The sequence below is a fragment of the Manis pentadactyla genome, chromosome 12 (genome assembly GCF_030020395.1).
Source record: "Manis pentadactyla isolate mManPen7 chromosome 12, mManPen7.hap1, whole genome shotgun sequence".
Taxonomy (NCBI): domain Eukaryota; kingdom Metazoa; phylum Chordata; class Mammalia; order Pholidota; family Manidae; genus Manis; species Manis pentadactyla.
The window spans coordinates 18,448,044-18,471,640 of record NC_080030.1 but is presented as its reverse complement, the minus strand read 5'-3'; the positions used below and the strand labels follow the sequence as shown (position 1 = coordinate 18,471,640).

The window sequence follows — 23,597 nt, the reverse complement described above, 5'->3', positions numbered from 1 at the left end:
CCGAGCCAGTCGGCTGTGGGGGCCCCGGGGGCGGCGGCGGGGCTGGTCGGGACTAGCCATTCGGGGGCCCGGGCGCGCCCTGGGACCTGGCAGATACCCGGGCTCCCGGTTCCTGGCTCCGGGCCCCGGGATAAAGTTGGCCCCACCCCTTCCTGTGCCCTTATATGGGCGTCGGGGGGTGATACTCCGGGGGCCGCCCCACCCCCAGTCGTGTAGATGGACTCCGGCCTGTTGCCCTGGCGACCAGACCCGCTCCCCGGTGAGCCCCCCTCCATTGGGCCAATGGAATCATCCTCGGACGCGCTCATCCTTGTTCGTCTCCGGGCGCCGAGGGCTGAACCAATGCTGGGGCGGGGGGACAGTGATGGAGGTACGTGCTGCTGGGCGTGTTCCGAGCATTCCGGCTTCCGCGAGGGTCGCACGCCCAGGTAGTTCTTCTTCCTCCAAGAACCGACGGGACCCAGGGCGGGGCGCACGGTCCCGTAGGAACCGAGTGACGGAGGCAGGGCCGGGCTCCTTCCCCGGGGGCTGTTGCCACACTTCCTGCCGCGGCGCTCTTTCCCCAGCCTGTTTCTAAGGAAGGAGTGGGGTTGGGCAACCGCACCCCGGCTGTCGGGCTAGGTCCAGGCACCAGGAGCCGACACGGTGTCGGGCAAGCCCAGTGTCACTGGGGGAGGGCTTTGGGATGGGGACAGAGTATGCCGGGCCCACGAGAGGGAGCATCAATCATAGAAATCCTGCAGTCCAGGTTCCCAGGATCCTCAAAGCCCCAGCCTCGTGTGTCTCAACTAGGGACTCTCTGTCACTGTCATCGCAGCTCTGAAAGTGTCCCCCGACCCTTCTAAGTATTATTTTATCTGGGTTTCTCTGAAGACCCCAGTGACCCCCAACTTCTGAGTGTCATCGACCCCATTTATTTTCCCTGACTCAGCGTACCCCAGGACCCTCACTTTCCGCATACCCCAATCTCTTTCCCTTCCCACTTACGGGGGAGACTGTTCCTCCCGTGTGCTCCAGAACCCCTACTCGTTTCTTGCACGATGGGTCCTCCAGCAACTCCGTGTATGCTTTTGATTTCTCTCGCTCTTCAGTTTTCCTGGTTTCAGCCCCTCCTGTGAAAATTCCAGTCCCTCGACCCCTCTGTACTCGGGACCCCCACTCAATTCCTGAAGCAGGCATCTTACCCCTTACCCATTTACCCTGCTCAAACCTCCCGTCTCTTCTTTGTGGCGTCTCCCAGTGTATTCTCACTCCTCCAATCCTTTTCAGATACCCTGCCTTTCCGTGTACGCCTTAGGACGCCCCTACCCCTTCCCCAAATAAACACATTTGCTCTGAACCAGTTCCTCGTATCCCTCATAGCGCACTCTAGGGGGAATCATAGCCCTCCCAGAGCCTCTCCCGTTTGCCCGCTCCAGCACCCACTTCCTCGCTCACCCCGGGGTCCCCTGGGCCCCTCCCCCTGCAGCCGCGCCGAGCCACCCAGCCCGTGGCCGCTGTTTACAAGGACACGCGCTTCCTGACAGTGACGCGAGCCGCCTCCTCCCCTTCCCCACGCTCGAGGAGGGGGGAGCGGGGGCCCGGCTCGGGCGACGGCCAATCGGAGCGCACTTCCGTAGCTGACAATCGCCGTATAAAGCGTGTGGCTCCGGCTGAGCGGCCGAGACCTTGAGCGCGGCCAGGCCAGCACCGGAGCCAGCTGGGAGCAGGGAGCAGAGTGAAGCGACGCCAGGAAATCAAGCACGCCAGAGAGGGGCAGAGGGACGCGAGAAGCCGCACAGAGCTTCCTCGTACAGCCACCGGCTGGCTTCTCCCAGCCGGCGCCAGCCCCCGAGAACGCGTGTCCAGACACCCAGTCCGGCCACAACCGCGGACAGCGCGCGGGTCGCTGCAGCGAGGCCCGGGGCGGCCCCGCAGGGACCCCCCCCCCGACCGCCCGGGCCGCCCGGATGTGCACTAAAATGGAACAGCCCTTCTACCACGACGACTCATACGCAGCTGCGGGATACGGCAGGGCCCCGGGCGGCCTCTCTCTACACGACTACAAACTCCTGAAACCCAGCCTGGCACTCAACCTGGCGGACCCCTACAGAAGTCTCAAAGCACCTGGAGCGCGGGGCCCCGGACCAGAGGGCAGCAGTGGCGGCAGCTACTTTTCTGGCCAGAGCTCGGACACAGGCGCGTCACTCAAGCTCGCCTCATCCGAATTGGAGCGCCTGATCGTCCCCAACAGCAACGGAGTGATCACGACGACGCCCACGCCTCCGGGACAGTACTTTTACCCCCGCGGGGGTGGCAACGGCGGAGGTGCGGGGGGCTCAGGGGGCGGCGTCACCGAGGAACAGGAGGGCTTCGCCGACGGCTTTGTCAAAGCCCTGGACGACCTGCACAAGATGAACCACGTGACGCCCCCCAACGTGTCCCTGGGCACCAGCGCGGGGCCCCCGGCCGGGCCCGGGGGCGTCTACGCCGGCCCGGAGCCGCCTCCCGTGTACACCAACCTCAGCAGCTATTCCCCAGCTTCGGCGCCCTCCGGAGGCGCTGGGGCCGCCGTCGGGACCGGGAGCTCGTACCCGACGGCCACCATCAGCTACCTCCCACACGCGCCTCCCTTTGCCGGCGGCCACCCTGCGCAGCTGGGCCTGGGCCGCGGCGCCTCCACCTTCAAAGAGGAACCGCAGACAGTGCCTGAGGCGCGCAGCCGCGACGCCACCCCACCGGTGTCCCCCATCAATATGGAAGACCAGGAGCGCATCAAAGTGGAGCGCAAGCGGCTGCGGAATCGACTGGCTGCCACCAAGTGCCGGAAGCGGAAGCTGGAACGCATCGCGCGCCTGGAGGACAAGGTGAAGACACTCAAGGCTGAGAATGCGGGGCTGTCGAGCACTGCCGGGCTCCTCCGGGAGCAGGTGGCCCAGCTAAAACAGAAGGTCATGACCCACGTCAGCAATGGCTGCCAGCTGCTGCTTGGGGTCAAGGGACACGCCTTCTGAGCGCCCCCCCGTACGGACATTCCCCCAGCCTGGACGGCTGGGCGCACGCCTCCCACGGGGCGAGGGGGCAGGCGGTGGGCACCGGCCCCGGGGCCTGGGGGTGCCGCAAACCACACTGGACCCCTGCCCGCCCACTCTGCGCCCAGTCCTTCCAACTCGACGTTTACAAGCCCCCCTTCCACGTCTTTTTGTATTTTTTTTTTTTCTGCTGGAAACAGGACTCGATTCATATTGAATATAATATATTTGTGTATTTAACAGGGAGGGGAGGAGGGGACGATCGCGGCGGAGCTGGCCCCGCCGCCCGGTACTCAAGCCCGCGGGGACACTGGGGAAGGGACCCCCGCCCCCTGCCCTCCCCACTCTGCACCGTACTGAGAGGAAACACGCACTTGGTCTCTAAAGAGTGTATTTTAAGATGTGTTTTTGTGTGTATGTGTGTGCGTTTGTGGTTCTGACTTTTTATTGAATCTATTTAAGTAAAAAAAAAAAAGGTTCTTTATTAATTTGTTGTCTTTTTTTCCAAGCCGGGTGGGCGGAGGGAGGAGAGTACTATGCCACCCCCACCCACTGCTGTTGTGGCTCCGTCCTGTATCTGTGGACCCCTCGCCAGCTCTGCCCAGCTATCTTGAGGCCCGGTCCGGGCGTCCAGCCCTTCTGGTGTCCCCTGATCTCCGGGCTGAGAAGATACAGTGCCGGGATGCGGTCCAGCCGCCTAGCACCAGGGGCCAGGGCGCCGCTTGGGAGAGAAGCGCACAGTGCGCAGGCGTAGCCCCGCCCAGCCGCGCGCCGGGGCTTTCCCCGCTTACGCAACGGAAGCACTGCCCATATCTGGGCTCGTACTGCCTAGTGACGCGCCAGCGGTCTCCGGGCAGATTCCGGGAATCCCCTCCCCCGCTCTGCCGGGCAGGGCCGTGGCGCCGGGAAGGGGGCCGGGATTTTCCCAGGCAGGCGGCTGCCCAGGCCCGGAAAGCCCCAGGCCTGGGTCCAGAGCGTGCGCGGTGGGCGGGCCGCGCTTCTGGGCCCCGGGAGCCACCCCAGAGTCTCCCCCATCGGGCTGGCGCCCCAGCCCTGCTATGCCTCACGCCCTCTCTGTCTGACCTCACCCGGGCAGGGGGTAGCTGCTGCTGGCGCGTCGTAGCCACCGCGGTTCCCCACACCCCCGCCAGGAAGGGCGGCGCCCGCCTGCCAGTTTCCCCTCCCCGGTGCCAGGCCGGGAGCAGGGCGACTGCCAGGTCTGGTCCTGCCGGGGCGGCTGCTTGGGCCGCCGGGCGCCGCCACCGCCCTCGCGTGGGGCTCCCTCTCCTGCAGCTGGGTGTTGGCAAGGCGGATGGTGAGCCCCAAGGGGGTCTGGCTTGCTTCGTAACTGGAAGCCCCCAGAACGGCAGAGAAAAACACAGGCAGAGAAACCAGGCCACAGGGGAGGGGTGGACAGAGCAAACACTTTATTAATTCACTTGTGCAATGCTGAACAACTTAGCCCTGAAGACATAGCCTGGACCGAGGCAGACAGACAATAAACAAACATTCAGAGATGGTGGTAAGTGCGAGGAAGAGGAAAAACAGGTCAAAGTGGTAGCGATAGGGCAGGGAGGTGAACTGCTTTGTAAAATAGATTGGGAACGAGGGCCTTTAATGAGGATTTCTCAGCAGACTGGCAACAGGGCCCTGAGAAAATCCTTGGTAACAGAGTTCCTGGCAGAAGGAACAGCACATGCAAAGTTCCTGTAGTCAGAACAAGATTTGCCTATTAAAGAACAGCAAGAAGCTAGTGGGCCTGTTATGGGGTGAACTAGGAGTGGGGAGATGAGGTCAGGGACAACAAGCACAGGGCCTTGAAGAGTGTAGATAAAATTCCAAGGCCAAGATAAGTGAATTTGGAGGGCATATCGGTGGATAGCAATATTAATGGGTATGTGGATTAAGGAAGCATGTCAGTCCTGTTTTGTGGAAGGAAATCGGGCTCAGAGTGGCAAAGCCACTTGCCTGAACATGCACAGCATCAAACTACACTCCTAACACTGTCTTGCTTCTAACACCTGCCCCCCAACCTAACCCTCACCCTTCCACCCCACGGGCAGACAGGCAGGTCTCCCAAGGTAGAGTGGGGCAGAGTGTGCAGCAGGGACTGTGCCTGTAGCTCAGACTCCAGCTTTTTGTTCTGTTCTCAGGACTAGGTCCCCACCCTCTTCTTCCAGCACCAGGGACCCGTCCTAATAAGCATTAACTGGGACCCTGAGCTTCACATAAATTGTAAATTATCTTTTAATGTGGTGGTGCTGTGGGTTGGTTTTATTCCTGTTTTACTGGTGAAGAAACCCAGAAAAGATCACAGCTCTTAAACGGCATTTGAGCCCAGTGTGACTGAGGGCAAGATGTGGGCTAAGCCCTGCACGGTCGTTTTAGGACGCAGGGCATCCTGGGAATTGAGACCTGCAGGGGTCTAACAGCTCTCCTCCACCACAACCTCCCCACCCCTTCACCCCCGCCCCTTTTTAGAAGCCGCGTTCAGGCCCAGAAGACAGGTGGAAGGAAAGTAGAGCATGAAGCAAGGCTGCCACCCTGTGGTTAAGATAAGTAACTACAGTGTCGTCAGTTTACCAGCCAGGAGGAGGTGGGGTTGGGTGGAGAGGGTGACGACCGCACCAGGACAGCACACCAGCACAGACTTATATCTGTCCCTAATACTTTATTGATGATCACCTCTAGGCCTATGCCGGGCTAGGTGAGTTCCAGGGAGGGGGTCACCATTCACCAGCTCCCAGCTGGGAGCTTGAGAAGGTTTAAGGCCTAGCCCTGTAGGGTAATAGACTAAGGAGTTTGAAAGGGGAGGTCTGGCCTTTCCTGGGTCAGCACGGGACACCCAGGTAGGGACAGGTGGAGACCAAGAGCCCAAGCTTGCCGCCCATCTGCCAGCCTAGTTGTGTTTGGAGAAGTATTCCTTGCTGTCGTCCACATTGGGCTTGATTGTATCACTGCCTGGCTTCCAGCCAGCGGGACAGACTGTGGAAAGACCCAGGGATGCACATGTGAGGCTAGAGCCCCATGTTTAAGGTAGAACAGTAGTGAGGGGACCAGCAGAGGCAAAGTGAGAGCCCGAGTCGCAGAAGAATAAGCCTAGAGCCAAGTGGTCCAGGCCCAAACACAGTGCATGTGGAGAGAGGCCCTCCAAGTCCAGCTGCAGGATTTTCTGGTTGACATTTTTATTTTTGGCCACTTTGATCCCATCTTTCTCCCTAACCCCCAACCCACTGGACTTTGAGGGCTTGTGGTCAAGCTGTGTCCTCCAACCCAACTAATTTGATCATGCCTGCCTCGGTACATGCCTTCTCAAAAATCTATAGCTCTTTCCCCCTTCTACTGGGGTTATCTCCCCCACCAGACTAGCAACTTCCTGCAGACAAGTTTCTGAGCTGAATCTTTCTTGAGGCCCTCACATCTACCCCACACAGGTAATACAGCAAGCAGCAAATGTCTGCATGAAAGACAAAGGGGCTGCTGCATACGTGCTCCCATGTGAATACGTGAATGTGTGTATCTCCTCACCTTCCCCGTGCTCATCTGTGTACTGGAAAGCCTGGACCAGCCGCAGAGCCTCATCCACAGAGCGTCCCACAGGCAAATCATTGATGGTGATCTGGCGAAGGACACCCTTGCCGTCGATGATAAAGAGGCCCCTGAAGATAGCACGGTTTACAGTGAAGAGCTGGGAGCTCCCAGGGCCAGGGGAGGGAGCACTGACTGCCAGCCACAAGGCTGGGGGCAGGGAGGGCACTGCCCTAGAATGGTCCCCTCACCCTGAGGACGGGGGCTCCCTGAGGGTCCCACAGTACCTGTAGGCAATGCCCTCATCTTCCTTCAGCACACCATAATCGTGGGATAAGCTTTTGGTCACATCAGCCAACAGGGGGATGTCCAGGGGGCCCAAGCCTCCCTCCTTGCGGGGAGTGTTGATCCTGGGGGTGGGAGAGAGAGGTCTGGGACCTCAGGATGACTGGCACAGCAGGGTCCTCACCCTGTGGGCTGGGTGTGATAAAGGTTGAAAGGGTGTGCTGGGTGTGGGAGATATGGGGCTTTAGAGCAAGGCCCTGGGAGCCCCACCCACCCCACCCCAAAGTGGGTGCAGGGGCTGTTTCCCACCACTGGGAAGCCTAAGCTAACATTCCAGCAAAGTGACTTCACATGTTCTGGTGGCCTCTAGCATTCTAAGGCAGAAAGCTTGACTTAGTGTCTCCATCCTCAATTTAGCTCTGCTGGGGCCCAGCCCTTCACTGTCTTGAACCGGAGTTTCCACCTTCTTAAAATAATTCTTGGAAGGGAGGCCATGTTGCCCTCAGTGTAATAAACCATCTGCAACTCTCTGTGTCAGGCTATTCATTTCCAAATGTTAATTACTGCTATCACCGGTAAGAACTTAAGCGTCATTATTTCTATTATTTTCAAGATGGGGAAAAGGAGGTGCAGCGGTTGAGCAACGACCTTCAGTACACACAGTTGTCAGGCCCTATAGAGGGCGTAGGCTTAGCTGCACCCTCCCTCTCTGCCGGTCCCTGCTCTTACCAAGCCAGGTGGGTGAACTGAGAGTCGACAGAGACCCCCAGCACCTCGCAGCCCAGCTTTCGGAAGTCCTCAGCATGCTCACTGAACGCGATAATCTCCGTGGGGCACACAAAGGTGAAGTCCAGCGGGTAGAAAAAGAGGACCACGTATTTCCCTGGTAGAAGGGACAGGAATTGCTGAGGAGTTAGGCCTCCAACGCCCGGGCCCCGCCCCCACCTGGGCCCTCTGCAGGCCGCCCTCACCTCTGTAGTCGGAAAGCTTCACCTCCTTGAAGGAGCCATCCACTACCGCCGTGGCCTGGAAGTTCGGGGCGGGCTTTCCGACGTACGCGTGGCCGGAGGCCATGCCTAAAAGCTGAGACCACCCCCCCGAACCCCGAAGCGGTCAGTGCATCTAGAGAGATCCTTTGTCCTCCCTTCCCAAGGTCACGCTGCGAGCCAGGCGGGATTGCGGAGTCAGAGCGGAGGAGACAGCAGCACTGCCTCGCACCCTCCCCGGTACCGGGTGGCGCGGCCTAGAGACTGCGGGAGACCCGCCCACTGGTCTGCACGAGCCTCCGGGCCGCTGCCCCCCCCCCCATCGAGACTCCTCGCGGCTGGGAGCCCAGGAAGCGGCCTGTATTCCGAGGCTCTGGCCTCGGTTTCCCCCGCAAGGCCAAAGGCGGCCAGCGCTGAGGTCAGGATAGAGCCAGAGCTGCTCCAAGAGGGCTCCCCCGGCCCGGCACACTCCAGGTGTCCATACCTGTGTGGGCAAGGGCGGGACGCACGGACGAGCGGAGGCGCAGACACGCGTTCTCAGCTCCCAGGGCGCTCTGAGCAGCGGAGCCCTTTATGCGCGGCCCGAACCATGATGTGCAGGGCCCGGGGGGGGCGATGAAGAGTGGAGCGGTCGGGTCCACTGTAGCCCCAGGGGAGGGGGTGCGGAGCCGGCCCGGTCCACGAGCCTGAGGGCGGCGGGGAGAGAGCAGCAGCAGCTGTCTCTCCGTAGTCGCCGCGCGGAGCTCCTTCCCCGAGTGCGCCAGGGTCGGTTAGATTCTGGTATGGCCCGGAGCCTGGTGGCGCTGCCGCTGCCACCTCTAACGCTCCTGCTGCTGGCGACCTCTGCCCAGATCTCCCCCGACTACCATTACTTCGGCGAACAGGGCGAAGGCGACACCTGGGAGCGGCAGCGGCTGCAGAATTACCAGAAAGGTATCCGCAGGCCGCGGGTATGACGGTGCGGAATGGTGCCCCATTGCCCCAATTCGCCAGCTGGCTGCAAAGGCCCTTCCTCAGGGGCTTTGGATGTCTGCCAGCTGCGCACCGGAGGCTTCCCCTTGGGCTGGTTACTTTTCTCTGAGGCTGTTTTCTCATCTTTTAAATCGAAATAGAGACTGCCTTCAAGCATCTAACAGGGGGAGAGGGAATGTGGGCAGGCAATAAATGCCAAAACAGAAACATCCATAAACTCATGGTTAAGTGCTAGGAAGGATGGAGATACCTAGAGGGGCCAGATAAACTTCTGAAGTCAGAGAAGGCAAACTGATGAAGACAGGAAACCAATACAGCCAGAATCCAGCAAAAGCCAAAAATGCAGAGATTTAGGGGGAAGAGCGTGCCACGGAGTGGGAACAGCAGGTGCAAGGACAAAAGGCCTGATGGACAAATGGAAAGAGGACGGTGTTGCCTGGCGGGCGCTTGGTGAGGGCATGAGTTGTCAGGAATATGTGACCTGCACAGTTGGGATAATAGCTGCTTCTTAGGGGCGTGGGGAGAAGTCAGTGAAAGAACATTGTAAAGGGCATCCGATCCACACCCAGTAAGTTATTGCTGCTTTAAGTGGTCTTAATAATTGTTTTGTACTATATGATAGCTCATCCCCAGGGGCTTTAAGTACCTTCATTATGCCAGTTATGTCGTTTAATTTACCACCTGGCGGCCCTGCTGGTCCGGTGGCACTGTGCCTACTGGATAGGCCCATGCTCACGCCCTTGAAGACAGGAATCTGCCTCCGATGGCAGGCGCCAAGGTGGCTGTATTACACTCCCAACCGGACAGGCTGGAACAGGTGGGGAATGTCAGTTTGTAGTCCCTCTGGGCCACTCATTAGGTGTGTGAGCTTGGAAGAGTAGTTCCATCTCTCTAGGTCTCAGTTTTCTCACCTGGGAATACTGGCTGGGAATACTGGGTAAAATGAGGTAATCTACAGTGCGGTGTCTGGCACAGAGGCAGAACCCAGCAAACGTGAGTTATTGTTATTTGTTAGTGTCTTTATCCTCCTCCCTCCCTGGAGGAGGGAATGGAGGATAGACTTTCCTCTACCTGGCTTCCATCCCTAGACTTGGAGGACTCGATCCTTGCCCCGTGGGGAAAGTGGCGCTGCATTTGCGAGGCAGGCAAGCAGCTGCGCAGTCGCCAGCTGCTGGGTTCATCGCCAGACCCCATGTTCATGGACCGCCAGAATCTGGTGCAGGTGCGGCCCTGCACACAACAGGATTGTTCATCCTGCAAGCCAATCAACTGCGACTGGACGCCCTGAGCCCGGGTGAGAGACGGACGCAGGGAAGGCTGGGAGGAGGCGGGCGTGCTAGTCCAAGGTTGCGAGTCCCCAGGGTGGGCGCGGAGAGAGGAAGGGCGGTGGAGGGGCAGGTACAATGCAGGCAGGGGAAGGGGGAACTGGGCCCCCAGTCTGGGACTTGAGGGTGGTGGGACAACAGGGAACTGAGTCGGGAGATGGAAGCCCCCCTGATATCCGGGGAGAAAGAGAGAAAGATAGTGAGGGGCGGGGAGGGGGAACTGTTACCCTGAGTAAGGGGCATGAGCCTGGTGAGGGGCAGAGACCCTCAGGCCGAGGACGGTGGACCGTGCAGACACTAGAGAATGGAAGGAGTAGAGAGCAAATCTGAGAGGCATGAGCCTCACTAATATCGTGCGGGGTAAGGGCGGGGAGAGGAAGACGGTGGCGGTGGGGACGTGAACCATTAGCTGGGGGAAAGCCAACGTGATGGACGGAGACTCGGCAGGAGTCTGTTGAGATCTAGGACCTCGGTGTGTGACCTCAACGAGGGAAGAAAGCAGAATGGGGGTGGGCGGGAGGCGGGAGTCCCGGTGAGGTACCCAGAGAGAATGGGAGTTGGGGGACCCCACGTCCAAAGGCCTGAGCCCACTGGAAGCGGGGATACCTAGTCCAAGGGGCTTGGGCTTGGTGGAGTGGCAGTGATCGCGAGTCCAAAGGGGTTCCAGAACGGTGACAGGGGCCTAGTGATGTGGAGACGCTTATTCTGGGAATATAGGGTATTTGACTTTCTAGGCCCTAACTGGGACGGGTGCTCCAACGCCTGCCTCAGTTTCACCTTCATTTCTGTCTCCTCCCACCAGTTCCTGCGGATTGGGCTCCAGGCAGCCCCAGGCGGAGCTCGGAATACTACCCCGTCCACCCAGGGCCTCAAACTAGCAACTCGGCGGGCGGCCTCGAGAACTACAATTCCCAGGGAGCTGCACGACTCCGGCATCGGCGTCGGCTGCGCAAGCGCCAACGTCGTCGGGGGGCGTGCTCTGTGCTCCGGTTGGTCGGGAGCGAGAGTCACTCCGGGGCCCGCGGAAAACGCGAGTCGAGACCTGGGCCTGAGGAGTTAATTACTGCGGCTCGTGGCGGCGGCCTTGGCGGCATGGATGTCAGCGATCCGGAGAGAGACAATACAGGCCGTTGTCGCCTGAACTCGCCTGTGCCCGCGGTGTGCCGCAAGGAGCCTTGCGTCCTAGGCGTCGATGAAGCGGGCCGGGGCCCAGTGCTGGGTGCGCCCTCAGGGCCGGGGTAGAGGAGGGGGCATGATAAGGGGGGTGAGAATTGCGCTGAAACGGGAGCCGGGATTTCTCCCGACCCAGGGAAGGGCGTGAGAGTGATGATGGCCATGACATGGTGACTGCATAGAAAAAAAGCGGGGGTGATGGAACAAGGATGGTGGCTTTCCTGGGTTCACTGGTTGGACCTCCACTTCCCCAGGCCCCATGGTCTACGCCATCTGTTATTGTCCCTTGTCCCGCCTGACAGATCTGGAGGCCCTAAAAGTAGCAGGTGAGACCGAGGTGTGTGTATGGGGAGGGGCTTCCTTGGCGTGCAGGGGCGGGTGCAAACCGGAGGGGGCAAGCAGGACCCGGGAGAACTAGCTACTCTCTTCTCCCAACCCTCTTCCCAGACTCAAAGACCCTGTCGGAGAACGAGCGGAACAGGCTTTTTGCGAAAATGGAGGCGGGCGGGGACTTTGTGGGCTGGGCACTGGATGTGCTGTCTCCAGACCTCATCTCTACCAGCATGCTTGGGAGGTGAGGGGTACTCAGGAGGGGTCAGGGTGGAGGGGCAGCCATCATGGCCTGGAAGGCCTCGGTGGCTGGAATGGGGTTGACTAGGTTCTGTCCCCCACCACAGGGTCAAATACAACCTGAACTCCTTGTCCCATGATACAGCCACTGGGCTGGTGCAGTATGCCTTGGACCAGGGTGTGAATGTCACCCAGGTGAGCTAACTGTTCGGTTGCCCTCATTTGATCACCTAGGGATAAAATGCAGGTCTAGAAGTACAGTGAGTGATTCAGCGTCGGACATATCTGGAGTACCTCCAGAATATTCGTTGGTGTTGCTCACTTCCTACAGATTTTCCTACCTTAAATGTGTGCCTCACCCAAGACCATGGTGGAGTCCCAGCCCAAACCCCACTTAATCTATTTCTGTATTCTAAAGGCTCAGGATCAGAACAACTTCCAGCTTCTGTCCTAGCCCAGGGCATGTACCCTGCCCCATCCTCCTCTCTGGTCCCCTTATCTGCAGCCCCCTCCCCTACAACCTGCTCCCCACTCAGCAGGTTTTGAAATGTAAATCTCAACATTAAATTTTGTGGTCATAGTAGAAGTTAAATCCAGGTAATTCACAATCAAGTAGAGAAGAACGAAATTCAGTTACCAGAGTGAAATAAAAGTAGGCATTGCATCAAGTACTCAGACAAAGAACAGGCTGTTTTGAGGGAATACAAGAGCGAATACACTTGAGATAGGGAATGTAACAAGGAAGACATTGCTCAGGAGGTGACTGGTGTCCAGGACTGGAATGTGGAGCTGACTGCAGTGCTGGAGCAGACAGACAAGGGCCCCACTTTCAGGGGTTCATGGACACGTCAGGGGAAACTGATGGTCAACTGATAAATAATGAAGATGACTTCTGAGAACAGTAACTGCTATAGAGACTATTTTATCCATTACTTCCCTGACCTTGTCTCTGCTCCATCCATGGGACCTTCTTACTGCTGTCCAGCATACTCGACATGGTCCTACCTCAGGGCCTTTGCACTGGCTGCTCCCTCTGCCTAGAACACTCCAAGATCACATGGCTCTTTCCCTCATCTTCTGGCCTTTAATCAGATGTCACCACTCCCGAGTGACCTTCCCTGAACCTCCCCCACCACCTTTCACTACTGTATCCTTTATTATTTGCCCCGTTCTTTGTCTGTGGCCATCACCAGGGTGTGTGCTCCATGAGGACAGATTTTTGGTGTGTTCACTGCCATGTGCCTAGCATCTGGTGCAGCCATGGCATACAGTAGGTGCTCGGTAAATGAAGACTGTCTGCAGCTTGATCAGAAAAAGCCTCTTTGGGAGGTGATGTTCGAGCTGAGACTGCTGAGAAAAAGATGCTGCCTGGGGACAAGCTCAGAGAAGATTGTTCCAGGTAGCAGGGACAGCAAGTACGCAGTTGTTTTTCTGATGTTTGTTGAATGAATACATTTCTTTCATCATGGCAGGTGTTTGTGGACACTGTAGGGCTGCCAGAGACATACCAGAAGCGGCTACAGCAGTGCTTTCCCGGTATTGAGGTGACAGTCAAAGCCAAGGCAGATGCCCTCTACCCTGTGGTCAGCGCCGCCAGTATCTGTGCCAAGGTTAGGCCCCCACTGGCCTTGGTCAGCTCCCAGCATCCCCCTGGGCAGGGGAGATGCTTCAGGGGAGAACGATCTCAAGTACCTGTCTTGCTCGCAGGTGGCCCGTGACCAGGCTGTGAAGAACTGGAAGTTTGTGGAAAAACTGCCAGACCTGGATGCTGATTATGGCTCAGGCTACCCCAGTGGTGAGCAGACAGCAGTCGGGGCTGCCTCTGGAGCTGCCCTATAATAGCCACAGTGGCAATGACACTTGACAAGTCAGGCCTAAGCATGCTTCTGAGGTTTTCTAAGTTCTGCTCACCCCACTCTACAGCAGAAAAGGCCAAGGCCCGCACAGGGGCCCCTTCCTTACAGCCAGTGAGTGGCAGAGCTGGATTCCAGCCGGCAGGCTCCCTTTCCCTTCTCCCTCTGCTGGCTCTCTGGAGCTCCAGTGAGAGACTGAGCCCCACATGGGTGTCTGTCCATTTGTTATGAGGGGAGGGGGCAGAGGTGAGGGGTGTCAGCTCATGTCCAATGGGCTCAGCTTAAATCCATTGTTTTCTCCCCATTATGAAATTCAGTCTCCTTGTTGAGGTAGAGGTGATCATGTGCCCCTTGCCTTGACCCCAGTAGACTGAAGATTCATTGGCTGGGTTCAAGGAACCTTCTGGCCCTTCTGAGACCCAGAGAGGGACTGTCAGTTGGGAGGTGACACAGCAAGTCTGACTGAAACTTAGGTGAGGCAAGTAAGGAAACCAGGTCTGAGCCACATGTCTCCGGGCAGCATTTGGTGCTTCCAAGTGCTTGGAACGTGCCATGCAGGGCTGAGCCCTGGGATCTTAGCCATCAACAAGACAAATGAGGAGCTCCCTGTCCCCACTGTGCTTATGGCTCTGTGGGGGTGATGGGTGTTAGCCCAGTGGCCCACAGATGCTGGCCTAATGGCTGTTGTCCTTGGAGGAAATGAGGAAGGTGTCCCAGTGGCAGCCTCCCTGCACTGCACCTTGAGCAGCTGTTGGCCTGGTGAAGAGTCTGGGGAGCTGCCTGTGCAATGGTCCTGAGGCTGGAAGATGTCTCACAGTGGATAGTGCCCCAGGTACTCTGGAGGAGGCCTGTTGTGAGGTCAGGGGGCCTCAGGTGCCAGGCTGAGGAGCTGGGACATTACAGCAGGACTCAGGGATGCCCCATTGCCCACCCTGCCCTCCGCCCAGATCCCAAGACGAAAGCGTGGTTAAGGAAGCACGTGGAGCCCGTGTTTGGCTTCCCCCAGTTTGTCCGGTTCAGCTGGCGCACGGCCCAGAGCATCCTGGAGAAGGAGGCGGAAGATGTGATGTGGTAGGTGTCCTGGAGGTGCTGTGGGGACAGAGGGAGGGAGGCCAGGCTCAGCCCTGCCTGGGAGCCTGGGAGGGCCGCTCCCTTGGAAGTGGTCAGTGTTACCACCTCTGTCCCACAGGGAGGACTCACCCACAGGGGATCAGGAGGGACTGGGGAGCATCACATCCTACTTCAGTGAGGGTCCCCAAACCTGCCCCCACCTCCCCCACCGGTACTTCCAGGAGCGCGGCCTGGAGTCAGCCACCACTCTCTAGGAGCCAGCCTGTATCCCTTTACCTGCCTCCCCCACCCCCAAACTTCACTGGTGATTAAAAGTGTTCTAAGGAAAAACTAAGCGTGGGGTGGTACTTTGGTGCAGAGGCAGGGTGAGGGTGTGTGCTCTGACAGGGAGACTAAATAGGATGGTGGGCACTGGTTGGTTGGTTTTATTTCATTTCCTAAGTGCATACTATATTTGTATGATGCGGAATTAGGAGGGAACATATCAAGAAGCCTTCCCACCCTGCCCTCAGCTCACTGGTGGGCATACTAGGGTGTCTCAGTCCTTTTGGGCTGCAATTACAAACTATCACAGACCGGGTGGCTTATAAACAACTGATACTTATAGTTTTGGAGGCCAGAAGTCCAAGATCAGGGTGCCAGCATGGCCTCGTTCTGGGCAGGACCCTGTTTCAGGTTGTAGACTTCAACTTCTTGCTGTGTCTTCACATAGCAGAAGGGGTGAGGGACCGCTGGGGGTCCTTTTTATAAGGGCGCTAATCACATTCATTCTTGAGGTTTCCATGCTCATGACCCAGTCACCCGAAAAGGCTCCACCTCCTAATACTATCATCACTGGGGGGTTATAATGTCAACATACAAATTGGGGGGAGCACAGACATTCAGACCTTAGCATGTGCTTCTACGTCCTTCTGGTGTTAGCCTGGCACATTACTAGTATACTTAAAAATAAAAGCACAGATACATTCCTTCCTCAAGTGTTGTTTTGTTGTGTTTTTTTTAACACAAATGGAAACAAACTATCCCCTAGATAGTGCACATTGCTCTATTCACCACATACATCTTGGAGGTAATTCCAAATGGTTGTGTAAAGGCCTCTTTTATTCCTTTTACAGCTGTCTTCCAGGCATGACTGTCCTGTAGTTCGTTTACCACCTCTTAGTAGATACTGGATTGTCACATCTAGATATTTTGTGTACAGCAGGGAATGAGCTGGGAGTGCTGTTATTTCTCATGCAGTTTTCCCTGTAGGATAAATTCCCAGAGGTGGGTTTGGAAGGTCAGGGGATCTATACGGTTTGTAATTTGGAGAGAAATTTCCAAATTCCCCTTTCTGCAGCCAATAGGGGCTCCAAACCTCCCACTAAGTGCCCATTGAGGTCCAGGGGGCCCTGGGAGTACATGATGGGGAGGCCAGCTCTGGTCTGGGGCTCCCAGAGCCTGAGGAACTTTCTGGCTGAGAGCTGAAGCATGAGGCAGATGGAGCAGACAGCAGGAGCATGAAGGGGTTCCAGGCAGTGGGAACAGCAAAGGCAGAGACCCAGAGGTAAGAGGACCTGGCTTCAGGAAGGCCCCGAGAGCAGAGGTAGTGACGGTGAGCCTGGGGGAGAAGCTCTGGCCTCCACATCTCCCCCACACTAAAGGCAACTTTTTTTTTCAAGCCTCAGCCTGTGGCTACCGTAATTGCAAAACATTACCAAATCTGATTCCATTTACCATTCTCTCCCATCCTCTTCTATGCTGTTAATTTGGGAGTTTCTCAGATTTGCTTTTCCCCTCAAAAAATTAATAGAATTATAGTTTGTCCTGAAATTATAGGCCCTTCTGGATGGATGGAATCTCCTGAGCAAGATGAGGAGAAGCTGTCCCTCTTTCTCCCTTCCCTCATAGCTGGTGACAAGCAGAAACTAGCCGGCACCCCAAAGCTGTAACTCACAAATGCTAACTTGTAAGAAAATTTTTGTCTTGCCTCTAGAGTCTATTATTTTCCTAACATGTTTTTGAATCCCTGGATGTTCAAATGGGGTCCCCAGATCAGCAGCACCAAGCTCACCTGGAACCCAGAAATGTGAAATCCTGAGCCCCATGCCGGACCTGCTGAAGCTCTCCAGAGCCTTCTTCAAAATGAACCTGACAACAATCCCTACTTGAAGGTTGCAAATGATCATACCTGCTCTCCTCAGGGCAGCGTGTGTTACCCTCTCTCATGTATCTCCCTCTTCCCCATCTTCCGGTTCCTGGCCCAAGGTCCTCAATGGTATCCCTACCACTGTCCTGCTTGCAAGTGGCAGGCATGATGGCAATCTGATGGATCTTCCTCTGTATAAACCTTGCATGGCTCTCACACCCTTTATCATTAGGTCCAAGTGCCTCCAGTTGGCGTTCAAGGCCTTCTGTGGTCTGTCCCTTTCCCACGCTGTGCTCCAGGCTCTCTGAATAGCTGGAAATATCCAAGCATCCTGCTTGAAATGCCCTTCCCTGTGGCTTGGTCATCTGCCTGGAGATGCTTCAAAGGCTTTACCTCACTTTTTTTTCCCTTAGATGCCTGTTTGTCCTCCTCGTCATGACACAGCATACAATACCATCAACAATTTAATGGATGATGTTTACATTTATTGAGTGTTAATTATTTACTAGAAACTTTCTAAGCATTTTATTTGACATCCCTCCCCCTAGAAGGTGAAGTCTGGGATGCCTCCCCCTTGAATGTAAGCTAGCTTTAGTGATTTACTTTAGTGAATAGAAAGCAGAGGTGACACTGTGACTTCCAAGGCTAGATTGCTAAATATGAGACAACTTTCACCTGGCTAGCTCTCTGGGGACACTTGCCCTTGGAATCCAGCCACCATGCTGTGAGGGAGTCCAACCCACAGAGAGAGGCCACGTGTAGCTATTCTGGCCAACAGCCCCAGCTGAGGTTCAACGCCAGAGGCAGCACCAACCACAGTATGTGTGCATGAGGCCCCTCTTTTACCAGTGACTAAAGTGAGGACGTTCTAGGGTTTGCAGACAAGGAGGAGGATGTAAAGTAGTGTTTACAACCCAAATCTGGAATCTAGATCCAGTTTTCAGACTTTAGTCTAGGACTGGGATTTGCAAGAAGGAGAGGAAGAAGGGAAGGGAGCAATATGCCCGACACCGCTGGGCTGCCTATTCATAGGGAAGGCCAAAAAAGGTGTCTTGAGGTCTGTACAAGTCAGGGTGCTTTTTGGAGAGCAGGCCTCCTGCTCTTGTCCTTTCTCTGGACCTCTTCCCATTTCTGACACCTGGGTATTCCACATTACGGCAAGTTTCTTCCTTGCTCCAGGGTCATCCGTCATATACATGCTAGTGTGAATCAGACTCTAGCTCTAGGACTTGAAGATTAGAAGCAAGACACATCGCTTTCTGGCAGCTATCCTCACCTATTTCCCCAAGAAGCAGCCGCATCATGTGCTCCCGTTGGTGACTTTATTCAGGGGGAGAAAGGGGAAAGGAGCAAGAGTCATTTCTCTAATCTGGCGAGGGGCAAATCTCTGGAGCCCCACGGAGGACCAGGACTCTGGAAACTAGAAGGCAGAGAGGGAGAGGGGTGGAGATCCGGGTCGAGGGGTCCGGTTGCGGGAAGGATGTCTCTCTCCTTCGAGGCCAGGCGCCCTCTAGGGGCCGCTGCCGCTGCCGCTGCCACTCCCGCTGCCCGTCGCATCTAGGAGCCAGGTGCGAAGGCGGTGGGAGCGCGGGGAGGTTGTTTCCCGTGCTTTCCGTCCGTGTTTGGGATCCGGCAGTACCGAGATGGAAATGTTGAGGCAGTAACCGGAGCCAGGAACTGCCACCGGCAGCGCGTAGCCCAGAACCGAGCGGCAAAGATCCGCCCCGTTAGCAAAGATCTGGGAGACGAGGTGGGGTTAGGGTCCTGTGGGCGGAGCCCAGACCCCTTGGGGGCATCTTCAGGGGCGTGGACTTGAAAAGGCCGGGAGTTCCCTGACTGGTTGGGACCGGGTTTGGGACTCGCGGTCTTGGGGCTGGCAATTTCTGCCTCTGGTTTTTCCAGGGAGAGTGGGGGCGGGCTTGTAGCGGGAGCGGGGCCTTGGGGAGGGCGCGTCGTTCTTACTGGGTCCCAGGGGGCTAGGGGAGGGGAGGGACAGATTAAGTCCGGGAACTTGGGGAAGGTAACTTGAGCCTCTGGGTCTTCCAGGGGAAACTGGCTGGGCCTAGAGCAGAGACGGTCCCTTGGGAAGGGGAAATCCAGACTCTGTGTCCTAGGGAAGGCTACGGGCGTAACCCACTGTGGAGACCGGGCTGCGGGAAGGAGAAGAGGGGGAGCCGGGGACGTTGGGAGTACCAGTCCAGATCTGGGGTTTAGGCGGATTAAGACAGGACGCAGTAAGGCAAGGTCTCAATCTCTTCCCCTCGCCCTCTTTCTCAAGCTCACCTGCCCATAGGTATTGCAGCCAGGTTTGCAGGCCGTCTTTTTTAGGAGTGGGGTCCAAGATGGGCCGCAGGTGATATCACTCTGACAGGCGGCAAACCTGGGGATGATGTGTGGAGAGAAGGTGGGAAAAGGCTCCGAAGTAGCTTTCTCGTGGGATTCCTGCTCTCTGAGGCTTCAACGGGTGTTAGTCGCTCCCCTAGCTCCAGACCCCGCCTCTTAGGGCCACACCCCTACACACACCATCCCCCGGATTTCACCCAACCCGTATTCTCCACAAATAACCCAGGGCCCTGTTACAATTGGCCTCATCCCTGCAGACCTCAGACCAACTATTCCAGGCCAGCCCCTTTCATTCTCCACCCTGTGGCTTCTCTTTTCAATCAACAGGCCCGCCCCTTTAAAAAAAAATTCTGTCCATGGAAGGCCACGCCTCCTTACTGCCAATCTTAAAAGCCGACGCCTGAGCAGGCCCCACCCCTTTCTGCCAAGAGTCTAAATCCTGGGTCTCATCCTTAACCCTTGGCCGGGGTTGCAGCCAGGCCCAAGTCCTTTCAAACGCTAGGTGGAGGAGCGAGCTGAAGATCCCCCCTTCGGCCACGCCCCACACGCCCCTCTTCGCCTACCAGGAATCGCACAGCTCAGCGCAGATCGGCCGTGCCTGGTGCATCCCCAATAGCAGCAGGCGGAAACGACTGTGGAGGGCAACTTGGAGGTGTCCCAGGAAGGATTCGCACCTAAAGAGGGAAAGACAGGCCCGGATGGGTCAGGATGCGCTGGGATTCTAGCCCCTGGAGGAGGCAACTGGATCAAAGAACACAAGGAAATACCGGCTGGGGGTGCTGTACTCACCCGAGACTCGACTTCTCACAGCGTTCTGGGGTGATCCCAGGGCCTGATGCCTTTGGTGTGTCCATCTCTGAGGAACAACAGGGCCATGGAGAAGGGGACTCCTGTGAGTTGAGGTCTCGGATCCTCAGGTAGGGTTGGGGAACTAAGACACGGAGGTCTCATGAATAGGAGAGACCCCAGTTACATCAATCTTCCCAAACATAAAACATAAACAAAGACACTTCACTTGGGATGCAAATGCAGTTTCAAGTAATAATAATCCTTTATCATAATCGGTTTATCATTTATTATGTCTCTGGAGTAGTACAGATTCTCACATGCTTACAAAACTCTCCTTTATAACACTCCTGTGAGGTAGGCCTGTTATTTTTCCCCATTTTTAATGGCTCGCTTGAGGTCCAGAGTGGTTTAAGTGACTTGCCAGGGTCACACAGCTACAAAATGGTAGAGTGGGATTTGAACCCAGGCAGTTTGACACTTAAACCACCATTATTCAGCACCAGGTCTGGCTGTCCCTGACCCCTGGTCATCCTAAGCACCTGTCATAAGCAAGTTCTGGCATTGCCATGGTGGAGTGGGGGTTCCTTGGTGTTGGGGGTTAGGCAGGGTCTGGAGTGCTCACCTGACAGGTGCAGCTGGCCTGTGGCCAGATCGGCCGCCAGCCTATGGTGTCTCCAGGACCTAGCTGGGAGTGGGTGACTCCCTTCACAGGTCCCCAGCAGGATCCATGCCAACATCAGTCGCAGGGCCCAGGCCAGGCCCCTGGGTCGAGTGCAGCCCCTGCAGGCCATGTCCACCTGAGATAAGAGTCAGCTGGTATAGGGTGAGGTTCCTCCATCCCCTTTAGGAACTCAGGGTGGCACCATAATGATGCACACCTGTGAGACAGAGCCAGCCAGAGCTGAGAATGGGCAATTGATGAGGAGGCAAAGGCCATCTATCTTCAAATCCCAGGGGCCACCAAAATCTCCCTCTGACCCAGAAACTCCCCCATCAGACTCATGTCCCCTCCATCCCTCAGGCCCAAGTGTCCTCTCCCAGTCTGTCCATGGTGCCCCTCCTTACTCAGGCCCAGCAGGATCTCGCACCCTGTTGGCCCTCAGGCAACCCCCGTCGTCCTCAGAACTAAGGGACCTTCTCAATTCTTCCAATCTCCTTCTTCTGACCAGTAATTCCTCCCTCTCTGCTGCCCAGTCTCCCCCCCAGACTTGTTCCCACTGGCGCCTCTCATGGTCACCTTCTCTCCACCCATAATCGGCTTAGGGGCTGCCAAACAGGGCTGGGACTTTGGAGTCAAGTTTGGCTGTTGCAGGATCGGGTTCTCTTACTGGGGTCCAAAAGCCCCAGAGCAGGGGAAACTGGGAGGTCTCTGCTGGCATGACAGTTCCCATTCTGCCCCCTCTGGGCACCTCTCACCTGTTAGCCTAGATCCCTGGGATCTAGGGAGCTGCTAAGACATCTCAGGGTCAAGTCAGGAAACAGTGGCAGCCAAAAGGGGCATGATTTGATGCAGAGAGGGATTTCCCACAGTTTTGTCTCCACCCCAGCTGACCAAAGGCAGATGGACCTGAAGCTAGTGCATATATATATTTGTGTTGGCCTTTACATTGAGCTTTTAGCTTAAGCTCTGTATCTCTATGTGGGGAGTGTGTGTGTGTGTGTACAGTTTAGGAGACTTGTATATGTGTCTCAAGTCAAGTGTGTACAGTTGAGTAAGAGTCATAATAAATATGGGGGAGGGGGATGTAGGATCAGTATGGGTGTCCTGCAGGATGTGGATGAATCAGTGGATAAAAGTTGTTGACCATACATACTGACCATGAGTGAACAGGTGGGGTGCTGTCATGTGTGGAGAGGGTGTATGTCTGCATCTGAAATGAATATGCATATGTGTGTCCCTCTGCAGTTTCTGTGAATGTGTGTCCCTTGCAAGCATTCCCTCAATTCATCCATTCACTCAACAATCATTTACTGAGCACCTATTGTGTGCGAGGTTCCAAGGATGCAGTAGTGACAAAGACATAAAAATCCCAACCTTCAAAGAGTTGACATTACAGTGGGAGAGTCCTATGAGAAAAATAGCCCTACAGTGGGTATGGGTGTGTATGTGTGCCTGTGTGCTGTATTGTGAGGATAATGTATCTATATGTTGGATGAGAGTTTGTGTGTAGTGAGCTTTCCTTGTTTTGGGGCTATGTGTGTGTGCTTCTGCTCACTGAGTGTATGTGTTGTATGTGTGTATCTGCATTTGCTGAGTGTGTGAATGTCTGTGTTTTCCAAGTATGTGTTTGCAGAGTGTGTTTGTGTGTGTATTTGCTGTGTGTGTGTTTGTATTCTGTTTTTATGTGTTTGCATAGGACTTTGTATGTTTGCTGAGTGTATATTTGCAACTGTGTACATATGTTTGTGTGTAAGTCTGTGTTTGCTGAGTGTGAGTTGGTGTGTATTTGCAGAGTGTGTTTGTGGAGTGTTTGCAGAGAGTGTGAATGTGTGTATGTGAGTCTGTTTGCTGAGCATGTGTTGGTATGTTTGTGTTTGTGTGTATGTCTTGAGAGTGCGTGTGTACATGCCTGTGTTTGCAGAGTATGCACATGCATTTTGTGAGCAATGACCATTACCACAAGTCTCTCTCCCTCCCTTCTCAGGATAGTACAGTTTTTGCCTGGATCTTTCATTGTTGTACTCGCAGATCCCGAAACACTGATTTGCACGCACTAGGTGATCAGGACTCATTGAGTAAATGAATGAATCAGTAGGCACTGTCTCTGGGACCCTCTGTTGATACCAGTTTATGTCCTGGAGGCTTCAGCAACTATAACCTAGCCTTCCTCTGGTCCATCTTGGGTGATTCAGGGTGCTCATGGGTCAGATCTGTCCAGCCACTGGGCTGTACCTCTTGCCAACCTTTAGTCTCCCCTGACTTCAGACCCGACCCCACACTCAGATTTCAGCACCGCGGACAGGAGCATGCAAGATCAGTACCACGGAGAGTTCCCGCGGCCTTCGGCGCGAGCAGGGGCGACAGAGCGGAGTGCGAGCTTTGGACAGAGAAGTGCGAGCAAATGATTCAGTGAGATGACAAAACCAGTATGCCGACAGACAGAAGAGTAACGGACAGAGATAACTGAGGCAAAGGCGCAAAGCTCAGAACACCCGAACCAAGACCTCGCCGTCTCCCCGGTTGGCCGGCAGGGGTCGCTTCCGCTCACTGACTGCACCCTCAAGGGCCTGGGGCCAGCTGAGCTGGGACCCTTAGGTAGCCCCCTCCCAACCCTGCCCCGCAATACGTAAACCTGGAGCGGGGAGGTCTTCGGCACTTTTCACTCCACTCTGGAAAGCATGGTCGGATTGGCTTCAGCTATAGGACCTCTGCGAGAGGGTGCATGTGAAAATCTTCAGCTGTCCCCTTTCCTAACTACCAGCTAATCACTCCTATAAATACAGCCCGGCCCAGCCTGCCTCCTTAATCCTGATGATGAGGGAGGGAGTCTCTAGAGGGGCAGCAGGGTTCCCCGAGGGGGTAAGTTAAGGGAGGAGGCCGTACATGCACCGAAAATGTGTTT

The 23,597-nt window shown here is 56.0% G+C and overlaps 5 protein-coding genes across 7 annotated transcripts; 3 read left to right on the top strand and 2 right to left on the bottom strand.

Moving 5' to 3' along the window:
- The first annotated feature begins 1,652 nt into the window (after positions 1-1,652).
- Positions 1,653-3,499, top strand: JUNB (JunB proto-oncogene, AP-1 transcription factor subunit). Its single transcript, XM_036879325.2, has one exon. It carries the CDS (start codon positions 1,950-1,952, stop codon positions 2,991-2,993), a length of 1,044 nt encoding a protein of 347 aa, XP_036735220.1. The 5' UTR covers positions 1,653-1,949; the 3' UTR covers positions 2,994-3,499.
- A 2,163-nt stretch (positions 3,500-5,662) lies between these two features.
- Positions 5,663-8,418, bottom strand: PRDX2 (peroxiredoxin 2). The gene is made up of 6 exons (XM_036879417.2): positions 8,295-8,418; positions 7,796-7,907; positions 7,554-7,707; positions 6,827-6,949; positions 6,540-6,670; positions 5,663-5,996 (listed from the first exon to the last, which is right to left on the bottom strand). The coding sequence occupies exons 2-6, from the start codon at positions 7,896-7,898 to the stop codon at positions 5,911-5,913; spliced, it is 597 nt and encodes a 198-aa protein (XP_036735312.1). The 5' UTR covers positions 7,899-7,907; positions 8,295-8,418; the 3' UTR covers positions 5,663-5,910.
- A 24-nt stretch (positions 8,419-8,442) lies between these two features.
- Positions 8,443-10,076, top strand: THSD8 (thrombospondin type 1 domain containing 8). The gene is made up of 2 exons (XM_036879493.2): positions 8,443-8,743; positions 9,871-10,076. The coding sequence occupies exons 1-2, from the start codon at positions 8,593-8,595 to the stop codon at positions 10,068-10,070; spliced, it is 351 nt and encodes a 116-aa protein (XP_036735388.2). The 5' UTR covers positions 8,443-8,592; the 3' UTR covers positions 10,071-10,076.
- Positions 10,077-11,127: 1,051 nt separating this feature from the next.
- Positions 11,128-15,104, top strand: RNASEH2A (ribonuclease H2 subunit A). The gene is made up of 8 exons (XM_036879338.2): positions 11,128-11,326; positions 11,535-11,606; positions 11,728-11,854; positions 11,958-12,045; positions 13,323-13,460; positions 13,558-13,645; positions 14,651-14,774; positions 14,893-15,104. The coding sequence occupies exons 1-8, from the start codon at positions 11,200-11,202 to the stop codon at positions 15,026-15,028; spliced, it is 900 nt and encodes a 299-aa protein (XP_036735233.1). The 5' UTR covers positions 11,128-11,199; the 3' UTR covers positions 15,029-15,104.
- Positions 15,105-18,211: 3,107 nt separating this feature from the next.
- RTBDN (retbindin) lies at positions 18,212-23,457 on the bottom strand. 3 transcript variants are annotated; one of them, XM_036879375.2, is made up of 6 exons: positions 23,328-23,457; positions 20,657-20,831; positions 20,035-20,176; positions 19,809-19,919; positions 19,186-19,282; positions 18,212-18,640 (listed from the first exon to the last, which is right to left on the bottom strand). In XM_036879375.2, the coding sequence occupies exons 2-6, from the start codon at positions 20,823-20,825 to the stop codon at positions 18,413-18,415; spliced, it is 747 nt and encodes a 248-aa protein (XP_036735270.2). In that variant the 5' UTR covers positions 20,826-20,831; positions 23,328-23,457; the 3' UTR covers positions 18,212-18,412. The 3 variants fall into 3 exon arrangements, with proteins under 3 accessions (XP_036735270.2, XP_057346184.1, XP_036735288.2); XM_057490201.1 differs by having other exon boundaries at positions 20,035-20,101; positions 23,328-23,456; XM_036879393.2 differs by lacking the exon at positions 23,328-23,457 and adding an exon at positions 21,100-21,580.
- Between the last annotated feature and the right edge of the window lie 140 nt (positions 23,458-23,597).